Source organism: Phasianus colchicus, chromosome 1 (genome assembly GCF_987193195.1).
Source record: "Phasianus colchicus chromosome 1, bPhaCol1.hap1.1, whole genome shotgun sequence".
Classification (NCBI taxonomy): Eukaryota; Metazoa; Chordata; class Aves; order Galliformes; family Phasianidae; genus Phasianus; species Phasianus colchicus.
This window is the reverse complement of record NC_143436.1, coordinates 169,486,586-169,508,757: the sequence shown is the minus strand read 5'-3', so window position 1 is coordinate 169,508,757 and position 22,172 is coordinate 169,486,586. Positions and strand designations below refer to the sequence as shown.

Genomic DNA, 22,172 nt, shown 5'->3' with positions numbered 1-22,172 from the left:
ACAAACAAAGGATAAAGATCAGGTTACTCAGTACTTGTTGCAAACCCTCGCTTTACACGAACACCCAACAATCAGGAACCGTTTTCTGTCTGCAGTTCAAAAGAACTTCCCAGGTTTTGACAAAGTCTCTCAATTTGGCTCTCATTAGATCTATGAATTAGCGTGAAATCTGTTCATGTTCTGGGCCTACCAGGAAAGCAGCATGTTTGGTGATCATTACAGTATGTGAACATCTTAACTGAGTGTGAAGGCTGCCAGGTACACGCTGAGCTTTTGCCTATATTAAGTGAGATAATGAAGCATCTGGCCATTATTTGGGGATGGAAGGCTGGATTTTATCAGTCAAAAGAAGTTTTGCTGCTGAGCTCTAGGAGGGTAGGTGTTGGTCCAAGGACGTGCACCTTGAAGTCAGCCATTAGCATTTACAGAAAAGTATGTGTAATGGTGTGCGTTCAACAGATGGAGCATTTCGTTCCGAGTAATTAGATGTTTATTTTGAAATGTCCAGGAATCAACTTCATTTACCATCAGGACACAGCAATTGTGGCCAGGATAAAACCTACTAGCTGTCCACACAGGCTATTCTATCAGCAGGCAGTCAAATAATAAATACTTTATCTCCTACAGGTAAAAGGAAATCCCACAGTGAATAACTGCAGAAAGGCTTGCGTGGAGAGGCAGCTTTGTCATGACTGCTCCATCTTAATGTTTTTAACATAACTGGGTGTTCATGTTAATGAAATATACGAGACTATGAAATCAGGCACCAGGTTCATAATAAATGACTACACCACACACCATAATTACAACTGTGAGACTCGTTGTCACAACATGGAAGCCAAAAGTGTAAATGGGATGACAAAAACACAGAGAAAAATAAAATAGTATTAAACACAAACATGTGGATACAACATCTGGCTCATGAAGCCCCTCCCTAAGCTGTATCTTAGGCCACTTTAATTTTGGAAAATCAACAGGTATGTGATCTACTCTGTTCTTTCTCTAGCATCAACACATGACCATCAGCAGAGTCATATACTGATTTTTTGTTTTAACAAAAGTAGGGTTGTTTTGATATTCTCAGTACCTAATCTTTCAGCTGTTCAATAAACTTCTAGTCTGAAATTGTGGATCCATCTGAGATTACACTGTGATTGCTTGCCTGTCTTCTACTGAGTATTCTCACTTCTGGTGACGTGAAAGATGTCAGCTAAAAGTCTCTTATTTTATCTGTATATAATCCATGATCATCTGTTCCATTTCCTTACACACACACTCTACAGATATCTCCAATTTAGACATCACTCATCTCTTCAACATCTCTTCTCATGATCTCCTTCATGCAGAACCAACACTTTCTTAAACTTTTGCCAATTTCACTGCAACTCATTCAAAAGAGAGTCCGAAAATATTACCAACTCACTTTTCACTTCCATACCAAGACACAACACGGTAACTATGACGACGTGTGAGGCACCCAACTGATGACCATTCTGAGATGAGGAAAACTGATCACCCACTACCACAATATCAGCCCAACTCCATTTCACAGCAGTTCTTCATCTCTCACACATACTGAACTGAAACCACTTTGCCCTGGACTGTGACCACAACAAAACCTCAAAGGGAGATCCATCAACAAAGATTTTTCTTCCTCTAAGAGGAAAAATTTCACAGTAATGGCTAATAAAACCTTCATCAAGAAGAGGATTTCATTTGAGCCCTATCCAAACTGCATCCATGTTTAGTTTGAGAAAGATCTGTTCCAACTCCTGGCTGTTGGACAGCTTAAGACAGAAAGTCTACTTGAGACAAAACTGCAAAATTTATTTATTAACTACAGTATCTGAAAAGTCATTTTTTTTTTCCCACAACTATGACATCTGCTACTAATAACTAATTTATTTGTATTTTATGGTCACTTTTAAAATTATGTTTTCTGTATATTCCAGGTTTGGGGGATTTTTTAACATTCAAAATTCATCTTTTTTGTTGCTGTTTTTTTTTTTTTTTTTTTTTGCCCATTAAAAAAGTTCATGGGTTAAGATTTATTGCATCTTGGAGCACATCAAAAGAAGCACAGCAAGCAGGCTGAAGGGTTGGCCTCTACTCTTCTCTCATGAGGCTCTGCCTGCAATACTCCATTGAGCTCCAGGGCCCTCAACATAAGAAGGACATGGAGCTGTTGGAGCAGGTTCAGAGGAGGCCCACAAAGATGATCAGAGGGCTGGAGCACCTCTCCTATGAAGATAGGTTAAGGGAGTTAGGCTTGCTCAACCTGGGGAAGAGAAGGCCGTGGGGAGACCTTATCGTGGCCTTCCAGTAGCTAAGGGGGGTGTAAAGGAAAGATGAGGAGCAACTTTTTACAAGGGTATGTAGAGATGAAACAGGGAGTAATGACTTTAAAACTAAAGGTGAGTAGATTAAGATTGGATATAAGGAAGAATTTTTTCATGATGAGGGCAGCAAGGCCTCAGCACAGCTGCCCAGAGAAGCTGTGGGTGCTCCATCCCTGGAAGTGCTCAAGGCCAGGTAGGATGGGGCCCTGGGCAGCTTCAGCTGCTGGGTGGCATTGCCATGGCAGGGGGTTGGGACCAGATGGTCTTTAAGGCCCCTTCCACCAAAATCATTTTGCGATTCTACGATGATAGCCTAAAATACCAAGCAAATTCTTTCTGCACATACAGACCAAAGAAACAATGTCAGAGAGAATAATTTTATAAGAGTTTGGCTAAGTAGGTCTGCAGTAGATAGACAAAATTCATTTATCTACATGGAATATGCAGCACTGTTCTGGGACTAAATGTCCTGGGTTAACACAGACATTGATTAGGTTGAGCTTTTGGATTTGGATTTAAATTACCAACCTTCCATTACCACGCTCCTCTTTGACAGAGCTATTTGTCCTGTCAGCACAAAGGAATGCTCCTATCATGCACTCATTTGTCTAATTCATCACTCAGATTCCTATTCCTATTTCACTAAATTGATCACTGAAATCAAGAAACTGATTCTGCAGTTCGTTCATGTTCACCCTTCTGTGACTGAGATATTGCAAGCTTGCAAACTCTCAGAGAAGGTTCTCACCTTTTATTCCTCTGGAAGAAGGTATTTAGTCTGGATAACTACAGAAAGATATTTTAAGACAATATTTTCAGTATGCAAACTCCTAAACTGAAACCTAGCTGGAGTAACTACAGAAGAAGGTAGAAATAACGATATCAAATAAAAGGTAAAACAGATTTCTACTTCAACTGTATAAATTTACTAAAAATATTTTGCCAATCTGATGTCTCAGGATAAAGTTCTAAGAAAAGTCTAGGACACTCTGGCCCTGATAATTTTCAAAAAATATTTATCATTTATTGAGAATACAAATGACACGTGGAATTAAAAGTTATTCTCTCTACTTTTAGACTTCTTTCAAGTGCCTAAGCACACCAGAGTCATATTTCACAGATTTGGTGGCACACAGCGTGCCAGTATTTCATCAGTTTTCCTCTCTAGATAAAAGGCATTAATATTTAATATCTGCTGAATCAAGCAACAGTTTAGTGTTACAAGGCTGAAGGACAGGGATTTAATCCAAAAACCCAGGACTAATACAACTTACCTTGCTAGTTATTTATGTTTGAGAATATTCTACATTTTTCTACTGAAGCAAATTTTGCTGTAAAAAACAGAGTTAAGGACGTTTCCTTCAGAAAAAAGAAATTCTAAATTTACCATTTTTTGATACAGCATTCTAAGAGCTATTCTTTCATCTGTCATTCTTTCGCAACAGAAACAGCCTTCTTATTTTGTAATCAATTATATACGTATTTTAACTAAAAGCATGAAAGGAGTTCATGCCTCACTTCATATTAAAAAACAACCAAAAATACCCCACAAACTGATCCAACACAGATGTTCCTCCTTTAACAGAGAATGCATTATCTATGTCTTTTAAATATACTGTAGTAATCCGGCTTGCATAAAAACCACCTCCCTCCCTCTGCTGTATTTACAAGACATAGGGAAACTAATTTAAAAGGTCTACAAACAACTAGAACTGCACGACTATGCACTACAGTCAGAAGATTCAGGACATGTTACTTTTTATATTATCCATCATTCTGCATTAGTTCTTGAAAGATGTACAAATGACAGCCTTCCCTTTTCTAGGAAGAAGATGAAATTCAATTTATACTGTATAATTCTGCAGTTATTTGAGCATTTGCTATGACGAGCTTTCCAAACCTCTCAGTGAAAACCTATACCATCCACTTCTGAAGAACTACATCTTAGCGTGTCGTTAATTAGTTTGCTTGTCTAGGCACTAACCACCATCTTCAAAACTTTGCAAACAGCTTTCACCAATTCTGCCTCACTTATCTTTTAAACCACAGGCTTATGATATTTAACTTTTCTCAGAGAAGAATCAAATCTTACTTAGGATGAAATTCAGACAATGAATTCAACTTTCTGCATAACCACGACACTGGGTCAAGATCTCAGTTGCCTGAGACCTTGTACTCAACCACTGTCCCTGTGGCATGGCATGTTTCCCATGCTTTGTTCTCTCTTACCCTCCACAGTGGATACCTTCAACCACTGGAAGCCACTGATAGAACTCTCAAAACTTGTCATTCTGAGAAAATAAACCAGCAAAACTCACCCATGTCTCCAAGGATTTTACATGACTCATCTTCACTCATCTCCCACTACCTTTGAAAAGATTTCAGCCTATTTTACAGTAGCACTGAACACATAATTTCAATACAGAAAATGAATCATCTTTCCTAAAAATACCCTAGTTGAAACCATTCCTGAACAAAGCCAGAAAGGCAAAAGAATTTGCTACTAATCCTCAGTTTAGAAATGCTTAGAAACGATCACAGAAGGAAAGGCTCATAGTCAATCCACTCTTTTCTGTCTAGTATAAAATGTAGACCCAAGTTTTTGGTACAAATTTTCTCACTACAAGCAAAGAAGAGCTTCATTATTTTCTACAGATACATAACCACTTTAAATAGACACTTTCAAACTCCTAAGAAGCAAAAGAGCAAGCTCATCAAAAGATGAAAAACAACAAATCATCCAAACACAAAAGGAGGCAGCAGTCAGGCACAGAGCAACACCAGAAGACAGCACAATGAGCGTGCCCACAATCATATAAGTGTATGTGTGCTGCCAAGGCAATTTTCTACTCCTGGAACAAAACTTCTGATTTAAGTAGTGTAAAATTGAAACAGGAATATGCAAAGAATACACCACAGGATACGTGACTCTTTACACATACACATCTATTTTCTTTGACATTAGATGCCTTGAAAGTCAAGCAACTGTCTGAACTGGATTATGCTTGGGCAAACAGTTGATAACTCAGACAGAGCAGTTCATTATCAAGAAAGTAATTGCTGCCATTATGTCAGAAGGGCAAGTAGTGAACTGTTTATACTATGATAACAAATATCCTTGGGCCCTGATGTTAGCAAAAACAGAAATAGAGAAATGGAATCCTACAAATTCGGCAAGAGACATTCTGTTCTTCCTCAGATGTGTAGAGTATGTAATTCAGATCAACAGGTAAAAATAAAATACTCATAAAATAATGAAATACTGGAATGTGTAGTTTCTCCAAGTACGCTTTTTTTCTTTTTAAATAAAAATAATTCCATGCAATGCTCATCATTTGAGCCAACTGCTCTGAAATGGAAAGTCACTGAAAGCCTTACATTTAAGCAAATCTGTCAAACACATAAGTCTTGAATTTCTGTTAGATGAAGGCATATGAATGCCCCATCCCTGGAGGCATTCAAGGCCAGGCTGGATGTGGCTCTGGGCAGCCTGGTCTGGTGGTTGGCGACCCTGCACATAGCAGGGGGGTTGAAACTAGATGGTCATTGTGGTCCTTTTCAACCCAGGCCATTCTATGATTCTATAAATATGAAATTATATCTTTGCAAATATATTTTCATTAATGTCTCACTGATGATGTCTGTATATGCCCAAATGTCCTGAAGTTACCATTTGAAACACAACAGAAAAGACCAGAAGATCAAAAAGCACAGTAATCCAGGCTGCAGGTATATTTCATCAAGTTTTTCTTTTAATTTCCAAAGGAAAGATTAGTACGTTTTGTTGAATCATACACTTGTGATCAGATTCAAAAACGCAAATAAACCAACAACCCAGAACTTCATTACTATAGCTGCAATTCTGTAGTTAGAATTCTAGCCAATGAGATATCTTAATATGTGCATCTTCTGAACATGCAATAAATTGCAAATATTTACAAAACTGCATTTGCAGATGATGGCTTTGGACCCTTTTACAAATTCTGGCTTTCAGCCACACAATTTTAAGGTAAACAATATATTTTGCCAAAATGCCTCATAGCTTTGTTCTAACACATTAAGAAAACATTGACCTGAATCTGGAGGGAACAGAAAACTCTAGAAGTTTACTAAAGACACACACACATTAAACAGTAAGAGAAAATGTATACTTACAGGGGAGATACCAGTTATATCATAACCATATACATTAAAATCTAAGAGATGAAGTGAAAGAATGAGAATGTTTTGTATCAACCAAGTAGAATGGATCATTACCTGATTTTTTTTTTTTTTATATTGCTCTTTTCTGCATTATGCAGATTATGTGCTGGAAATGACAATGGAGCATAAAGCCTGGTCTACCACTTTTTCTAAACTTGTATATAAGAGTGCTTTAATTTTTTGTAGTAACAGGAATAAGATCATAAAAAGTAGTTCTTTTTTGTGAAAACAATTACACAGCAATTAGAAAACTTACTTATGTCTATGGAATAGAAGACTGGACTGAATATGTATTTACTGGGGTCTAGTCAAATTTCCACTCACATTAAGTGTAGACTTCCACTGAACTTGACAGGAACTTGGTAGGATCTACAAACAGATCGCAGCTGTAAAAGCTTGTTAATAGATAAATGAAGAAAAAAGGTATTTGAACTTCTACTACACTGCACTTGAACATATTTATCTTTTTTCTGGATCAAGGAAAAACAAAGCCAAATCCTCGCATCAAAATCCCAGCTGTAATCCAGTGCAAACATATTTTACCTGCATGCATATGAAATTACTCCATTAGAATCTGTATTTATTACTTTATTGCACTAAGGATGTGATGATCTCCAGAGGATCAAAAAGTAATTAATACAGTGAGTATAGTACAGATATGAGCAGATAAACTTATGATGAAATCACAGTTTGAAAATTTCTGATGACCATGCTGTCACTGCAAGGAAAACAAACAAACAAACACAACAGAATGGGGAAAAAACAAGGTGGAATGTAATTCATGTCAGTGGTGAACAAATGTGACGTTGAACAACAGCCTAGGTTGTTTTAAAACCCAAATTTATCCCCTTAGTCAGGCGACTGACTGTAAACATCAGCTCTGTATAACATTTCAATACTGGGATCTCCTAAGAGGTAAAGGATCACCAGCCAGCAGAACTCCTGGTTTCCTGAATATATCACCACAGGAAGAATAGCACAGAAGTAGGACTCTGACTTCATCAAAGAGTCCATTAGACTAGATACCTGCTGTGGCTTCCACCTCCCTGTTTAATAGAATTACTGTCTTCAGGGAGGAAAATACTGGCATTTTTCATACCCTTACTACATTTTGAAAGTATTTTGAGAAACATTACTATATTCACTCTTAATGAAATGTAAGGATATATTCTACTGCCTCTTTCTCTTTAAGATCTGTGTGTATTTTGAAGCGTTATCAGTAACAACTAGAAAAAACACAGAAAACAGATAACCTTCATGTACAGTATGTATGGCTGTGCTTGTCACAAGAGCAATGGACATCTTTCACAGTCAGGTTCAAGATGGCTTCAACTCCGTAACTCCAAATATTGCTTGTAATGATACACTTGAATTGCTGTACATTGTTAAGGCTGAGAAAAGCGAGAAAATGTACTCCAAGTTAAAGACAACTGTCTGCATGGTAAGCATATGTATACTTCAGACTTTGGATAAGTTTGAGAATCATGCACCACAAGCACACAAGCAGTTGATTACGCTGACACACCTCTACAAGACTGATCTGTTATTTTTCTTACCAACCTACTGAGCACTGTGAATAACCACATAATACTAGACAGCGACGTAGATATGAACTACAAGACAGTAGCAAAAACTTTTGCCACTTTCTCATTCCAAAAAACGTTAAAATATACTCATATATGTGGATTGGTTCTACATAAGAAATGCACAACACAAAGCATTAACAGGAGACCTGTTGACCACACAGGGCACAGGTGAAAATCCAGCCCTACAAAAGACATGGACTTTGCCTCAAATACATACACTGGATTATAAGTAGTCGTACATTAATAGCTTCTGAAGTGATTTATGTCACTTTCTCAGTTTCATGAAAAGCAACACTGTTGGAACAAGACAAAACCAAGACCTTCTGAAAGAGGAATTTTAAACATTAAGCTCACACTCTTAACTTAGTGAGTGCCTGCTATTGGAACCACTGAAACTAGGTGCACAGTTAGAAGAACAGGTCTGCACAGGATGAGGGCACAAGTCCATAGCTATGCACTCAAAACAACTAGCAAAGTTCCTAAAGGAATTAAGAACCTACAAGAATTAACTAATTTGTGCCAAATCATAGAAGCCACTAATGGAATCGTTATCCAAATGCACCGGAAGCTGCTAGAACTGATTTTATACAGGTCTTAGTGTCTATCTGTTGTCTGAAAGTAATTTTTCCACCTCACAGTACCTAACTACATACTTCACCTTCACAAACTTCATACGTGCACACACACACTCTCGTATTAAAGCCAAGAACACTGGAATAGAACTGCATTTAGAAGCTTTTTAATACATTTTTACAAACATCTAAGGAATTAGAGTATTTATAATGTAGCCTTAAATCATAATCGTATTACCAGAATAATCTGTAGCATACAATTTCTTATGCTAATTATCTCCTAAAAGATAGGTGGTAATTTTTGGATATAATAGCCAGTGAGAAATAAATATATTTATTTCACAACCACAAAACTGAGATGCTTTGGTTAGCTAGCTTGACACTGAACTAGGAATTTCATCAGTAGCATCTAGCAGTAGTAAATATGGGTCTATACTTGAGGCTTTATAATTTTCAAGTCTCACTGTGCCTACAGTCACTTTCCATTTGTGTATTTCATGTTGATACAAAATAAAATTAATACTTGTCTTATTCAAGTTTTACAAATAAATTAACAGAAAACAGAACTGGAAGGGAAATGGAAGTCATTCAGTCCAGTGCTCTAACCATAGGCAGAGTTCAAAGATACCAGAAGGCTTCCTCACCAGCATGTCTAACCTAATTCTTTAAAATCTCCTAGGAAGGAAAATCTAAACTCTTCCTAGACAATCAATTTTCCTAGGTACATTGTGTTTACTACACTAGTCAGACAAACAAACATTACCAGCAGTTTCACAGGTGATGAAACAGACAAGATAAGTGACAAAACTTGCTTGATGTCACACATAAGAATGACAGATAAAGGAATCTAACAGTTTATTCTCAATCACATTGTATCACACCGTCTTTTGTGATCTTCAGTCTAAAATATTGTAAAGTGCCTTGCATATGAGGTGTTCCTCATGCCCAGTACTAATTTACAGTCATCTTCAAGTGTTTTAAAGCAGATAAATTCTGCTTTGTGAGACAGAGGAAGAAGATTATTCCACGGAATCTGGAGGAAAACAAAATATAAGTAGGAAAATAACTACTCCAGTATGGAATTTAATCAGAACAGTAGAGATGACCAATCATCTTTAAAATTACAGTACTCTTTGTTAAACTAAAGGATTTAAAATAGAGAACTATTATTCAAATTACCGTTAAGTGCTCTTTAATATAATGCATGTTTAAATAATTGGCAGCAGCTCAGAAAATACTATCATCTGCTGAACTGCCACCTCAATTGCTTCAATATCTGTAGAATTCCTGGATTTTCACAAATTCTTCTGAATGCCTTTCACAAAAGCGTACCTGTCTTTTCCTAGAAAGGGTTGGCTCTGTTTAGCTTGATATACACCTACTCAGAAGTGGAATAAGAGTTGTTTCAATGCTTTACCACATTCAGTGTATAGTCTAGGCAACACGAACTATAAAGAGGTATGTAAGTTCTTAAACTTGAGCTGGAGTGGGGGAAAGAGATAGGACTTGCCTTCAGATCAGTTCATGATGCTAATCCCTCTCTCCCCTATTTCAAGAGATTAACAGAAATATTACAAGGAAGGGAAGCGAAGGAAAAAGGAGAATTTTGTAAGACAAAGGAAGGAAATTAAGTACCTGTAATTTGTCAGAGACAAAGCAGAAAGTTTGTGTGCACATGCGAACAGGTTATGCTGTTAGCACATTCCAGTGATAAGTTATAAACATCAAGACTACAAAAAGTATGTGGAAAAGACAAAAGCCTAATAGATCCCAGGAGCGAAAGGTAGAAGTTGATTGTGGGGGTTTCTCCCCGAGGGCGAGCAGAGTGTCAACAGTCTTTCGAATGTGACGAATATCCGACTGCAGGATGTCATACGGAGAGCAGAGGTCAGCCTATCCCGAAGGGCAGCCATTAGAACAGAAAAAAACAGTGCATAAAATTAAAAATACAAAAATATAAAGATATTGATAAATTATCACAATATTCTAGCATAAACACGTAGGAATAGTTTCTTCCTAATATTGCCTTAGTTGCTAGGCACCCCAGCTTTCTTTGGTTTCCTCTATATAACGAGGCTGCAGTACAATATCAGGAAGTCAAGTTAGAAGAGCTCAGCCCTTCAGACTCTTCCAAAGTTATGTCCAGAGGTGTGGGAGGGTGTATGCGATCCACTTAACCCAATGGGATCTACAACACCTTTCGCTGTATGCCTTAAATGCTTACATGGAAACAGCTGTAAAATCTCACTTATACAATAGCAGACAGTGGGTTAGAAAGCTGTTAAAAGTACAAGCAGCAGCAGCAGCATGAAATCTCAGGGAAAGAAAATACTTAACTGTTAGAAGTATGTAACATTCTCTAACATAACATACAATCTAGAATCTGGTATTCAAATACCACTTTAAAATGATACCGTGGGATGAAAACTGAGAACATCATCGACTGACTATCATTAACTTTAGTAAAGTTTCTAAGCTGAAGAATTAGACACTACATTAAACTAGCATTTTAAAAATGTATTAGCAGGTTAACTTCTATATTCTTTTTGCAAAGTACCATTGACTTCATGAAGTATCTTAAGCTAGCTATACAAAATGAAGCATTATATGCAAAAATAATACTGATACACAGAATATTTAATATTACACCAACCCAAACAACAACATGTACTTTCAAAATGCAGCAAATATTATACCATTTTCCAATGCAAAGGAGAATTTACTATCAATGAAGGTCAGTATTTATGAAAGAAAATACACAAGTAAGGAAAAAGATTACGTTTAGGAGGAATATTGTGTTTCTGAAGTAGTTTCTCAGTTTCACTTGCTTAATGCACTGACAGTGCTCCCAATAAACAAAGGCAGACGTTCCAGTTCAGATGCCTGTTTTCTGTTACTGTGATGTTTCAATGTCTAGCTAGGAAGAAATTAACCTTTAAGATATTTAAAAAGCTTTTCTATCCTGAAAAGCGATGAGTGAAACTGAAAATGAGTGAAACTGTAAAACTTTAATATTACTTAGGCCAGCTGACACATGGAAGGGGACAAACACTGCCTAGGACAAGGTTGGTATTTCTTAACAGTAATGTTATTTAGAGCAATATTAAATGCTGATGCAGTTATATTTGGCTTCTGCTTTGTTTTTTAAGGATGAAACCTCAAAGATAGAACAAAACATGCCAATGTTGTTTAAAAGTGAGAGAGGTCAAGTACTGCATTCAACATCTATGTCTGTAAGCTGCTTACCAGAAAAACTAATTTCAGTTTAAAGAAACAATAAAGAAACAACTCGTTGACTGTGTAATAATGCATTGTACTTCCACTAAAGACACTAATCAGCCCAGTAAATGCTGCTTTCATTCAAAATGACATACGAGACTTATTTCATACTTGCCACAAACATATTCCAAAAGAAATACCTTAGATACTTTAAACTCTAACTTCTGTAAAACCATCACGAACTTTAAAACGAGGCTTTTTTTTTTTTTTTTAGTTTTTGTCAGGAAAGAAACCAACCATATCTGAAAACAGTCTGTACTGCAGTCAAATGAAGAAGGAAGTAATTTTGGAGTTAGGGAAGGAGAGCTGGTAATAGGTTGATTTTTCATTCTTTAAAACAAGACCTAAAAACTTGCTACCCAGAGATTAAGACACTGAGAAATACACAGGAGATGCTAAAGCATACAAAAACAGCCAACACATGCTGAAAAAACTTCCTACGAAACTGTCATGCAGTGCTTTAGTGAAATTCAGTGACATCTGTGAAAGCCTTAGAAACTTCTGATCACTGTTGCTTACATTTGTGTCCTGCAACAATTAATAATTTGCTGTTACACTCTCACCTTAACTAAAATATACACGCATTTTAAACTTCTGTAACACAACTCTAGAAGTTACCATAATTTTACACATGTAGTGAAATGAGTATACCAAACTAAAATACGATATCAAGAGATAGTGAAAAAATATGTGATATTTACTTCAGTGCAACCCCCACCCAAAGGTAAACAAATAAGCAACCATCCACCCACCTCAAGCATTGTCCTTCTCATTTGAGAGACTGAAATCAACTAGTAAGTACTAAAAAGATTTGTATCGCTTTACCATTACATTTATGCACTGACTTGTCAGGTCCAGGATGCTACATGGTTATATCAGGCAGCTGCCAAAATCATGCATGCAGAATAAACACAGAAAGAAAATAATGAATGACAAAAGCACAACCAGCTGTTTGTGTGCAGAAACCACTCTCATTCTACGTGCTCCTGCAGTGACTGTGAAAACAGATATGCACATTTCAAAACCAACCCCCCAAGATTTTGATCCTAAAAAAAAAAAAATAAAAAAAAAACAAGGGTAAGTTTTCTGAACCAGATGAAAGAATGAAGTCTGTAGTGCCTACGCACTGTACTCAAAACACTAATGAAGGAATCTCATAATTAGGATTTAAATACTGCAACTGGAATACTGAGCCACTTAACTCTGTACTGTAGGGCAAATAGCATTTATTACTGAGCAAAGAATGAAAGGGTGGAGAAAGGTGTCCTACCTGATAAAACTTACTGTACCGCCATGGATGTCTCATGATGAAACTATGGAAAAGTAACTGATTATGTGAATTGATCAGAAGAGAAACATAAGCAGCAATGAAAACATACCTTGCATTAAAATGAGAAATGTGATTACTAGATGAACTAGTTGATTGTTTTACTTTGCTTTAGAATACAAAACAAGCTACTGTTTTTTTCCCTGATTGTTTTACTTAATTAGTAATTCCTACAGTGACACAAATAAGTCATCTTGAGAAAAATTTTGGCTGACGTAGCAAAGTGAAATTGGTTTTCAGAGGAGGTGAGATGCAGTAATCACCTCATCTGCAGGATTCTGAAGTCCCCAAAATGGTCACACTGAAGTCTTTTGTAACTTGAGTCTTCATGAGGTTATTTTATATCAAAAAAGCAATTTCTTACCATCACTCCTATCCGTTCAATATGTGTAGTCCAAATAGCTGACTGAAAACTTGGAAAACATTGCAGAAGATTCCCATTCCCACCTAAGAAATAACTGTATGTCTTACTAAATGCTGCTCGCCCCTATTAACATGCTGAAACACAGGAGCTCAGTAAATCTGCTGTAATAGCCAGCTGTGAAATTATTTATCACCATCTTTTATCAAGAGGAATTACCATTGTAATATTAATGATGATAACCCATGCCTATCTTTGTTTCAAGTTACATAAGATTCACAAGCTGTGTATGTGTAAGGAAAGCCTGTCTTACCTTTTCTCAAAAGTAACTCCTCTACTTAATTTCTTTGAAGTAAAGTGGTTCCATAAAGCATTAAAAGAATCTCAAGTGTCCACACTGTTAAAATATTACACTGGTGTAAACTGCTGATTGTAAGAAATAATTTGTGTCTATGTAGAAAGATAACTTCTGCATCTGGTTCACAAACATTGAAAGTAATTTGCTTAATTTCTTTTTTGCCAAGGTGTTTAGAAAGTCCTACATCTGATATGCCATATTTGTTCACTGACTATTAGTAAAAATGCATACCAAAACTTGCACAATTTTTGCCTTTCAAATAAGACTCTGCATTTACAGCTTTGTTTTTGTCTAAGGAAACTTAGCTTTCCTACTTGTAGGAAAGCATTATTCAGCCCACCATAACTCAGCTGCTCTTTTGCTTTGAATACAAACTTTTGCTAACATCAACAGAAGTGTCTAAGAAAATGGAGTAGTACAAATGACAACTAGGAGGAATGAAAACTAATGCTAAATTATATTACTGATATGTAGATTAAAATAGTCTACTTTGCTACCAGAATAAATACATATTCTAATGTGGAATTGGTAAAAAAAATGACACAATATTTTCAGAATGTGAATGAATCTCTCAATTAGATGAGAATTTCTTCTTCTAACTAACAAATGTATATGAATATTGTCATATTGTTGTGACTGTTGCTAGTTTTTATTAGAGTCATATTCTCCCAAATAGAGACCTAAATATTTTCATAACATTACATATATACTCATGTTACAGTAATTCAGACTCTCCTGATCACTTTTAATGCCTCCAAGATAAGGTGTCACTAAGAACAGAACTGCATTAGAATTGGGACTAAAGCTAAAAAATAGCTTTATTTTTGAATCCCAGAAAGTATGAGATGGTAGGTGCAATACAGGTGGTCATGGTAAGCAATACAGTTGGTGTCAGTAGTGGGTTCACATGACACTGACAATCCATTCCCAGCACATCATTCTGAAAGGACAGGCACTCCTACTTGCCACATTGCTTCCAATTGTTCGTGTAATCAGTATCAGCCAAAAATCAGGAACGTGCCATTCTACAGTTGTTAAAGAATCACAGAATCACAGAATCACAGAATCACTAAGGTTGGAAAAGACCTATAAGATCATCCAGTCCAACCATCCACCTGTCACCAATGGTTCTCATTAAACCATATCCCTCAACACAACATCCAAACGTTCTTTGAACACCTCCAGGGTCGGTGACTCCACCACCTCCCTGGGCAGCCCATTCCAGTGCCTGACCACCCTTTCAGAGAAGTAGTATTTCCTAATATCCAGCCTGAATCTTCCCTGGCGAAGCTTGAAACCATTCCCTCTAGTCCTATCACCAGTTACACGAGAGAAGAGGCCGACCCCCAGCTCGTTACAACCTCCCTTCAGGTAGTTATAGAGAGCAATAAGGTCTCCCCTGAGCCTCCTCTTCTAAGAGGAAGAAGAGATTAGGCAATTTCAGTTTTTAGTCAGCAGTGTGAAATACAGTTTTCTTTCATATTTTTCTTAGTAAGTAAGGTTGTAGTTCATGGGCACTGCATAATATATTGTCCTCAGGATTTCAGATGCTTATCTGCCACTACCACTTCTTCATATCAAGAACAATTTTTTTGTTTCCAAAAATGATAGCTTACAAAGATTTATGATTCCTTGGAAATCAAAGAGGCCCTAGAGGAAAAAAGTGGCAAAATTGGACATATTCTGCTTGTCCTACTTGCTATTCTCACTCTTTCCTTAGATGACTTGTACAGTAAGAGCCATGCTATTTAGTTGCTTATTAAAAGGTCAGTCATACCCTTAAAACATCCCCCTGCATAAGATCAGGAGCATCATATGATCACTAACAAAGTGATCTTAATGGGTGACCCACTGTACTGAAATTCTCCTCTGGTAATTAACAGATTTGCTGTATCAGCTGGCACAAGTAATCTCAGAATCATCTACATATGAGGTCATAGAAAAGCTCTCTTTCCTTTATTCTGTTTTTATGCCTTTGGTCAAGACATCAAGCCCTGAGGCTCATCATGACACACGTGGATCTGGATGCCTACTAAATTTTTCTGCCCTAGCAGAAAAGTTTTCCAGAATCTTTTTGGAGAGAGCAATTCTAACACAAGAATCGAATGCTGAAAACCATGGACTCTGTAAGAAACCATTCACACCAGCACAGTAACTACAATAGCTGATTTCTGGTTTGCTTTTTACATGATTTGATAGTATATTATTTTAAAGCTGTGGAGTTCGTGAAAAAGTGTGTGCTTTACTCCATTCCATAGGTAAACAACTGGATCTATGACAATTTGAAATCCTCAAAAAGCAAACAAAAAATCCACCAGTATTTTCAAGCTAATTCTTGAGAATTAAACCTAAGTATTACAAACAAGCAAACAAACAAAAAACCTGTCTGTATTAGGATCCATCAGCAAAACATCTCTCCAAATAAGATACTTTCCAAAAAAGGGGAAGGGTTCACTGATTCCTTTTGCTGCATTGTTCAGAGGTAGCAAGGTGAAGCAGCAGTAAACATACCATCAGCAGCTCTTCAAAAACTTCCTGCCAGTTGGTACACAACTTCATATTCCTTATTCCCCTCCCTCCAGCACACAGAAACATTCTATTATCTACCACCTAGTTCTAGAACACAATGGATTTTCACAACATGTAGCAAACATATATTTGCCAATTACCAGCACTGAATCAAATATGTTCTCAGAGTACTTATCATAAATTTAGAATTGCAAGCAGTTCACTTAGCATTTAAGTGCATTAGTTTTTCCCCTCAAGAGATGGTAATGCTTCTTTAGATTCATAAGGACGGATAGTTTATAAATCATATCGATAAGATTTGATATTTTACTTAAGGGTCTGTGCAACAAAAAAAGCTTTAATAAAATACTCGCCCAAAACTTCAAAAATTCTACATTAATTTTAATGCAAGTTTTAAAGCAGAGCAATAAATACATCAAAAAAGCCTATTTTCAGAAAACAAAGGTGTGCTTCCAGAAAGTTTATTTACAGAGATCCAGATCTGTTAACAAGAGTGGGTAGTGATACGACAAGGGGGAATGGCTTTAAACTAAGTCAGTGAAGATTTAGGTTAAATATCAGGAGAAAGTTTTTCACCCAGAGGGTGTTGACGCACTGGAACAGGTTGCCCAAGGAGGTTGTGGATGCCCCATCCCTGGAGGCATTCAAGGCCAGGCTGGATGTGGCTCTGGGCATCTGCTGGTTGGCGACCCTGCACATAGCAGGGGGGTTGAAACTACATGATCATTGTGGTCCTTTTCAACCCAGGCCATTCTATGATTCTATGAACTAATTTAAAAAAAAAAAAGTGTACAAGTTGGCTTACCTTTCTATGATATGGGGTGCAAAGATTTCTAAAATTTTCTCTTTTATTTCTGTTTTTGAAAGAACTCTTCACAACAACTGCTCTCAGCCTTTTCTTTCCCAGGAAAAGAACCTGACGTGAATTCTAATTCAGTGAATAATTTGTAATGTATCACAAGACAATAGGGCAGATTAACAAACACTCCATACCTACTTTGTCCATAAACCCACAGCACCGAGATTGTGAACTTATTATTCTTCATCTTCTTTGAAACAAAATTTTAATGAAATTTTAAATAGTTCGAACATCATAAATTACTTAATGACAGCTTAGAGGCCAGCCTGTAACACTGAATTCATCACACTGATTATGAATCATTCTCTAGAGTAGTAAGGTTAAGTCTCCCCCTCAAAATTCCTACAAATAGCAAAAATGAACTGTTACTTCTGATTTCCTCCAAATGAAGTGCTAAAATGTAGATAAAAATATAAATAAAACTGGAATTCTTTTCCAGTGTGAAATCTTCGCAGTATCATCTGTTCCCAAAGAGGTGGCAGAGGAGGAAGACAGACAGAATGTCCTTCTATTCCAGCATTCTTGAAATATAGGCTAAAAATCATTCAGTCTTAATCATAGTGCCATATGTATGCAAAAAAAAAAAGGAACTACATCATGCAATTTTCATGTTTTCAATTAAAAAGACGTTGTAAAACACTTCTACATTATTTTCAGGATCCAATATTTTAAATCAAAAATTTTTTAAAGCATGCTTCTAGACCATAAAAGAATCTTCAAACAATTCCCAATGAAACTCCATAATTCACTACATTATTTATAAGGGCATTTTTCCTTATTAATTTGAGAACAGATTACCCAATGAATGCTACTCTCCTTAAATGGAAAGCAGAAAACAGCATGATCTGCAATTTCCCTATTTCCACAACTTTATGTATATAGGACAAACTCTCTCACAGGTCCATTCCATCCTTAACACACAGAATGGTTTTCTTCCCATCACTGCAGAAGTGTTTCAGTACGAGTGTGTTATTAGTCACTTTCACAATATATACTATTGAGTATGTCACATGGTAAAGGAGGAAAAATCATCAGTTAAAAAGAATGAAGCCCATCCTCTAAAAGCAGTAGGTAAAAATGTAGTTACAGTTGCATACAGAAAAATGAGTAAACTTGTGCTTAATTACAGCCTTCCTATTACCCATTTGCCATACCCATATTCCTTAGTGCAGATATAAGGCTGTGCTGGGGATAATACTAAATTACAAATTCAAGACAGAATTTGCATTCTGAAATGCTGTAGCATCAAACACGTAAATGCACTAAAGCAGCATTAAATCATACAATTTAAAAAATGAAATCAAGTCTTTACTGTTGATAACTGCTATTTCATAAAGCTATCCTTCAACTTTCAGAAATTCACACACTACATTTTCTATCATCTGGAAATGGTAGACAATTAAATTACCTCTGGTATCCCCAGTTTTCTACATGCATCCAGGAAATTTTCAACATTTCTCCTGCATTTGGCCATGCTAAGTTTAGGCTGCAGAAACAGGAAAAAAAAACATTATAGCAAAAGAAATCAATAAATTCATTCAGTCAATAAATTTATCTTTTGTGTTACTGTATCGATGCACCATTTCCATTATATTTCTCCTGAAAACAAAGCATATAATTTTACTCAGCCTTTTTTTTTTCTCCCCATCTTTATAAAAACATTCAAATACAATCACAGTATGAAAGCTGTGGATACTATATGCTTTTATATAGAAAAGTCATCAACACATTTAAGTCTCTGTTTATTAATCTCCAGCTTGTGAGGTTCTAAAACCTCATGTTCTGTGACAGAACACATTTATTTTTCTGGATAGCAAAAAACTCATGACACATTTCAATGTACATTATTACATCAATGTAATATAGCTTTTACATTTTTTCATGCTTTATGTACACACAAATATAAAGTAGCTATACACAATTTTCATGTCTGAAGAAGAAATTTCCTGTTGCTGTTTAAAACTTATCTCTCTAGGGACTATAATTCCACAACTTACAGAAATACCATGTTAGTAAAAAAAAAAAAAACAACGAACAATACCACCCAAATCATTATTTTACTTGTTCAATACAAGACATGAAACAAGAGTAACTACTGAATACCCAATTTAAACCCAGAATTCACAATAACATCAGGGATTTTAAAGGACTAATTTCCAAGGCTCAAGTCATTTGAAAGCTGTTTCTAGCAAGAGAATACCATCGATACAAAGCTGAAAAAAATGAAAATGGTTTTAAAATATTTACTATTACAGATAATAATTCAAGTCAGCAACAGAACTTCAAGATTTTACACCAGGAACTCAGTTTTGTGTATTTTGGCAATGTCATATCTTCATCAGAGACTTAGCAGAAGTAATTTAAACCAAGTGACAGTAAAAGAAACTTGATGAGAATGTCTCAGAAAATGTTTTTTCTTAACATCTGTCTTCTTGGAAACTCTCATTTTGTGTTACAATTTATGTAAGCAAGCATCATTTCACATTAAATGAATAAGTTTTGTGAGGGATCTTTTCTTTTGTTTTAAACAACCCTCCCTTACAGAAGCAAAGAAAAACACAAGAAACATTCAACTTACTACTGCTGGTGAAGGTACATGAATACTTCCTACTGACCGAGGTCGAATGTGATTTACTAAATGGCAGAGAACTACACCATCCATGAGAGCAGACCCCAGGTCCTCAGGCAAACATATTTTTAGTCTTGTTTCAATGTTCTGCAAATGAAGAACATGTACACACTTCAGCAGAGAAATTAATAAAGAAAGAAAAAGCACATATCTTCTCCTAATCTCCCATGCTACTAGATAAGTATGCAGTTTTGGTTTACTGGAAATCCCATTTGCTAGGTAACTAATTATTAAACAACTACAAAGCCCCTTTAGCCTATGTTGGTTGCTGAAGTATGTAGACTTACTTTAAAGGAGTTTACATTTCCAATGCTGCTGTCATAATTTTATATGCATGTATATAAAAATAAATGCAAAACATACATACACTCAAATAATTAGTAATGTGATTGCACTACACATGGGTGCTTTCTTCCACCAGCACTTCCACTTAACCATCACAAATTTTATCAGCAGTACTTTGAATCAGAATTACACTGTGAGCAGAGAGTAAAAGGTAATTATTCCCCAGTAGTCTGACAGCTACTTATGAAGAGCTAGACAGATGAAACAATACATAATGCAAGACAAAACATTCAGATATAACACATATCCAAGAATTCTCTTTCAAGTCAAAGTTCTGAATCTGATATTGCAAAATGAAGTAATTTGCAGCAGATTTAGAAAAACGTTTCAAATTCTTTATGTGCAACTTTCTGCATATTTCCTGTGTACCAAAGATGGTTTCTAAATCCAAGGTCAAAACAAAACCTATGATCGCACATGACATGCTCCCCCATCTGGTATTTATGAGAGAACTGGCAAACCTGCTACAAACAGTTTTATACACAATAATAAATTAAGAATTTCTTCTCTTAAAACACTGATTTGCATGTTGGGAGAGTGTTCCATAGAGTTTAGGGTGCGTTTTTATGATAAGTCCAGCCCATCTACAACACTTCTATTACCACTTCCTGGTTCCTGTAGATTTGGAATAATGCTGTTACATGAAGTCTTCTGTAAAACTGAACTTTTGAAAAGACTAAAAAATACGATATAGCTAAATGTAGACTTGAAAGAAGCCATGCCTGAAAGTTTTCTAATAGTGAAAAGGTCTTCTTTGCCATCACTGAAAAATACACGTTTCTGTTGAATGGAATTCACGGTTTTCTATTAGAATTAATTAATTAGAGACTTTGTTAGCACACCAATTCTATTCTGTTTTTTGTCATTGTTGAAATTGCACTTTTTCAAAATCAGCTGTACTACAGCAGACTTGTTCCACTTAGCACATCAAAACTGTTGAATGTGCACCCTTCAAGTGACAAAAATCAACCCTATTTCAAGCATTCATTATCTGATTCAAAAAATGCCTGTATTTGTCCAATTTTCATTATGCCTTTTACTTGCCAGATTGAAGACTTCTCCAGTTGTTAGGAAACGCTTTATAGATATCACTCTCTCTCAAGTGATCACTTCATCTTTTCAGAGGAAGTTACATAAGCTGTTAATTCTACCAGCACATGGAACACTCTTTAACTGCATGTCACTCAGGCAACACAGATGATAATTTCCCATTTGCAAAAACCTTTATGTACAAATATCAAACTGGACTAAAGCACTTCAAGAAGGGCCTCGCCCACGTTATTTACAAAAGTAATATTATCTCATCTTTTGGGGTTTTTGTTTTGTTTTGTTTTTTAATGTTTTCCTAATTATGCAACTTTCCCAAAGAAAACAAAAACTGTTAGATCAGCACAGTTGTCCCAACACTCACATACCTCACGCAGCTGTTCAACAAGCTCTCTCTCTTCTCTCATCTGCTCCATTTTCCTCCGAATTGTAAACTGTGGGTCTATTGATTCCAAATTTCTTTGTGGTCTTAAGAACACTGTGATTTTTAAGAGGAGAGATTTTAGTTTAAAAACCAACACTTTGAGTTATTTGTTTCTAAATGAAGCAAAAGCTTTCAGCACCATCTCTGACAAAAATTTTCTTTGCCATGAGGTGGACAGCTCTGAACAGCACCAAATATTATCAATGGAGTTTTTAATTTTTTAACCAAATCCTAATAGTGACAGGCAGCTTCTGTCAGACAATTAAGCACTAGCATTGTACCTTAGACATTCTGATCTAACTTGACAGGGAGCA

At 36.1% G+C, this 22,172-nt stretch overlaps 1 protein-coding gene across 5 annotated transcripts in view; it reads right to left on the bottom strand.

Moving 5' to 3' along the window:
* Positions 1-22,172, bottom strand: part of LRCH1 (leucine rich repeats and calponin homology domain containing 1) — a 121,214-nt gene that overhangs the window by 2,400 nt on the left and 96,642 nt on the right. For 3 of the 5 annotated variants that reach the window (XM_090131712.1, XM_090131732.1, XM_031615669.2), the window contains 3 exons: positions 21,803-21,912; positions 19,992-20,129; positions 18,822-18,899 (listed from right to left, as the gene is read on the bottom strand). In XM_090131712.1, coding sequence (XP_089987838.1) covers positions 18,822-18,899; positions 19,992-20,129; positions 21,803-21,912 — 326 coding nt within the window. Of the gene's footprint in view, positions 9,734-10,335; positions 10,594-18,821; positions 18,900-19,991; positions 20,130-21,802; positions 21,913-22,172 lie in introns of all 5 variants that reach the window. The other 2 variants (XR_016461850.1, XR_016461851.1) reach the window with 1 other exon arrangement.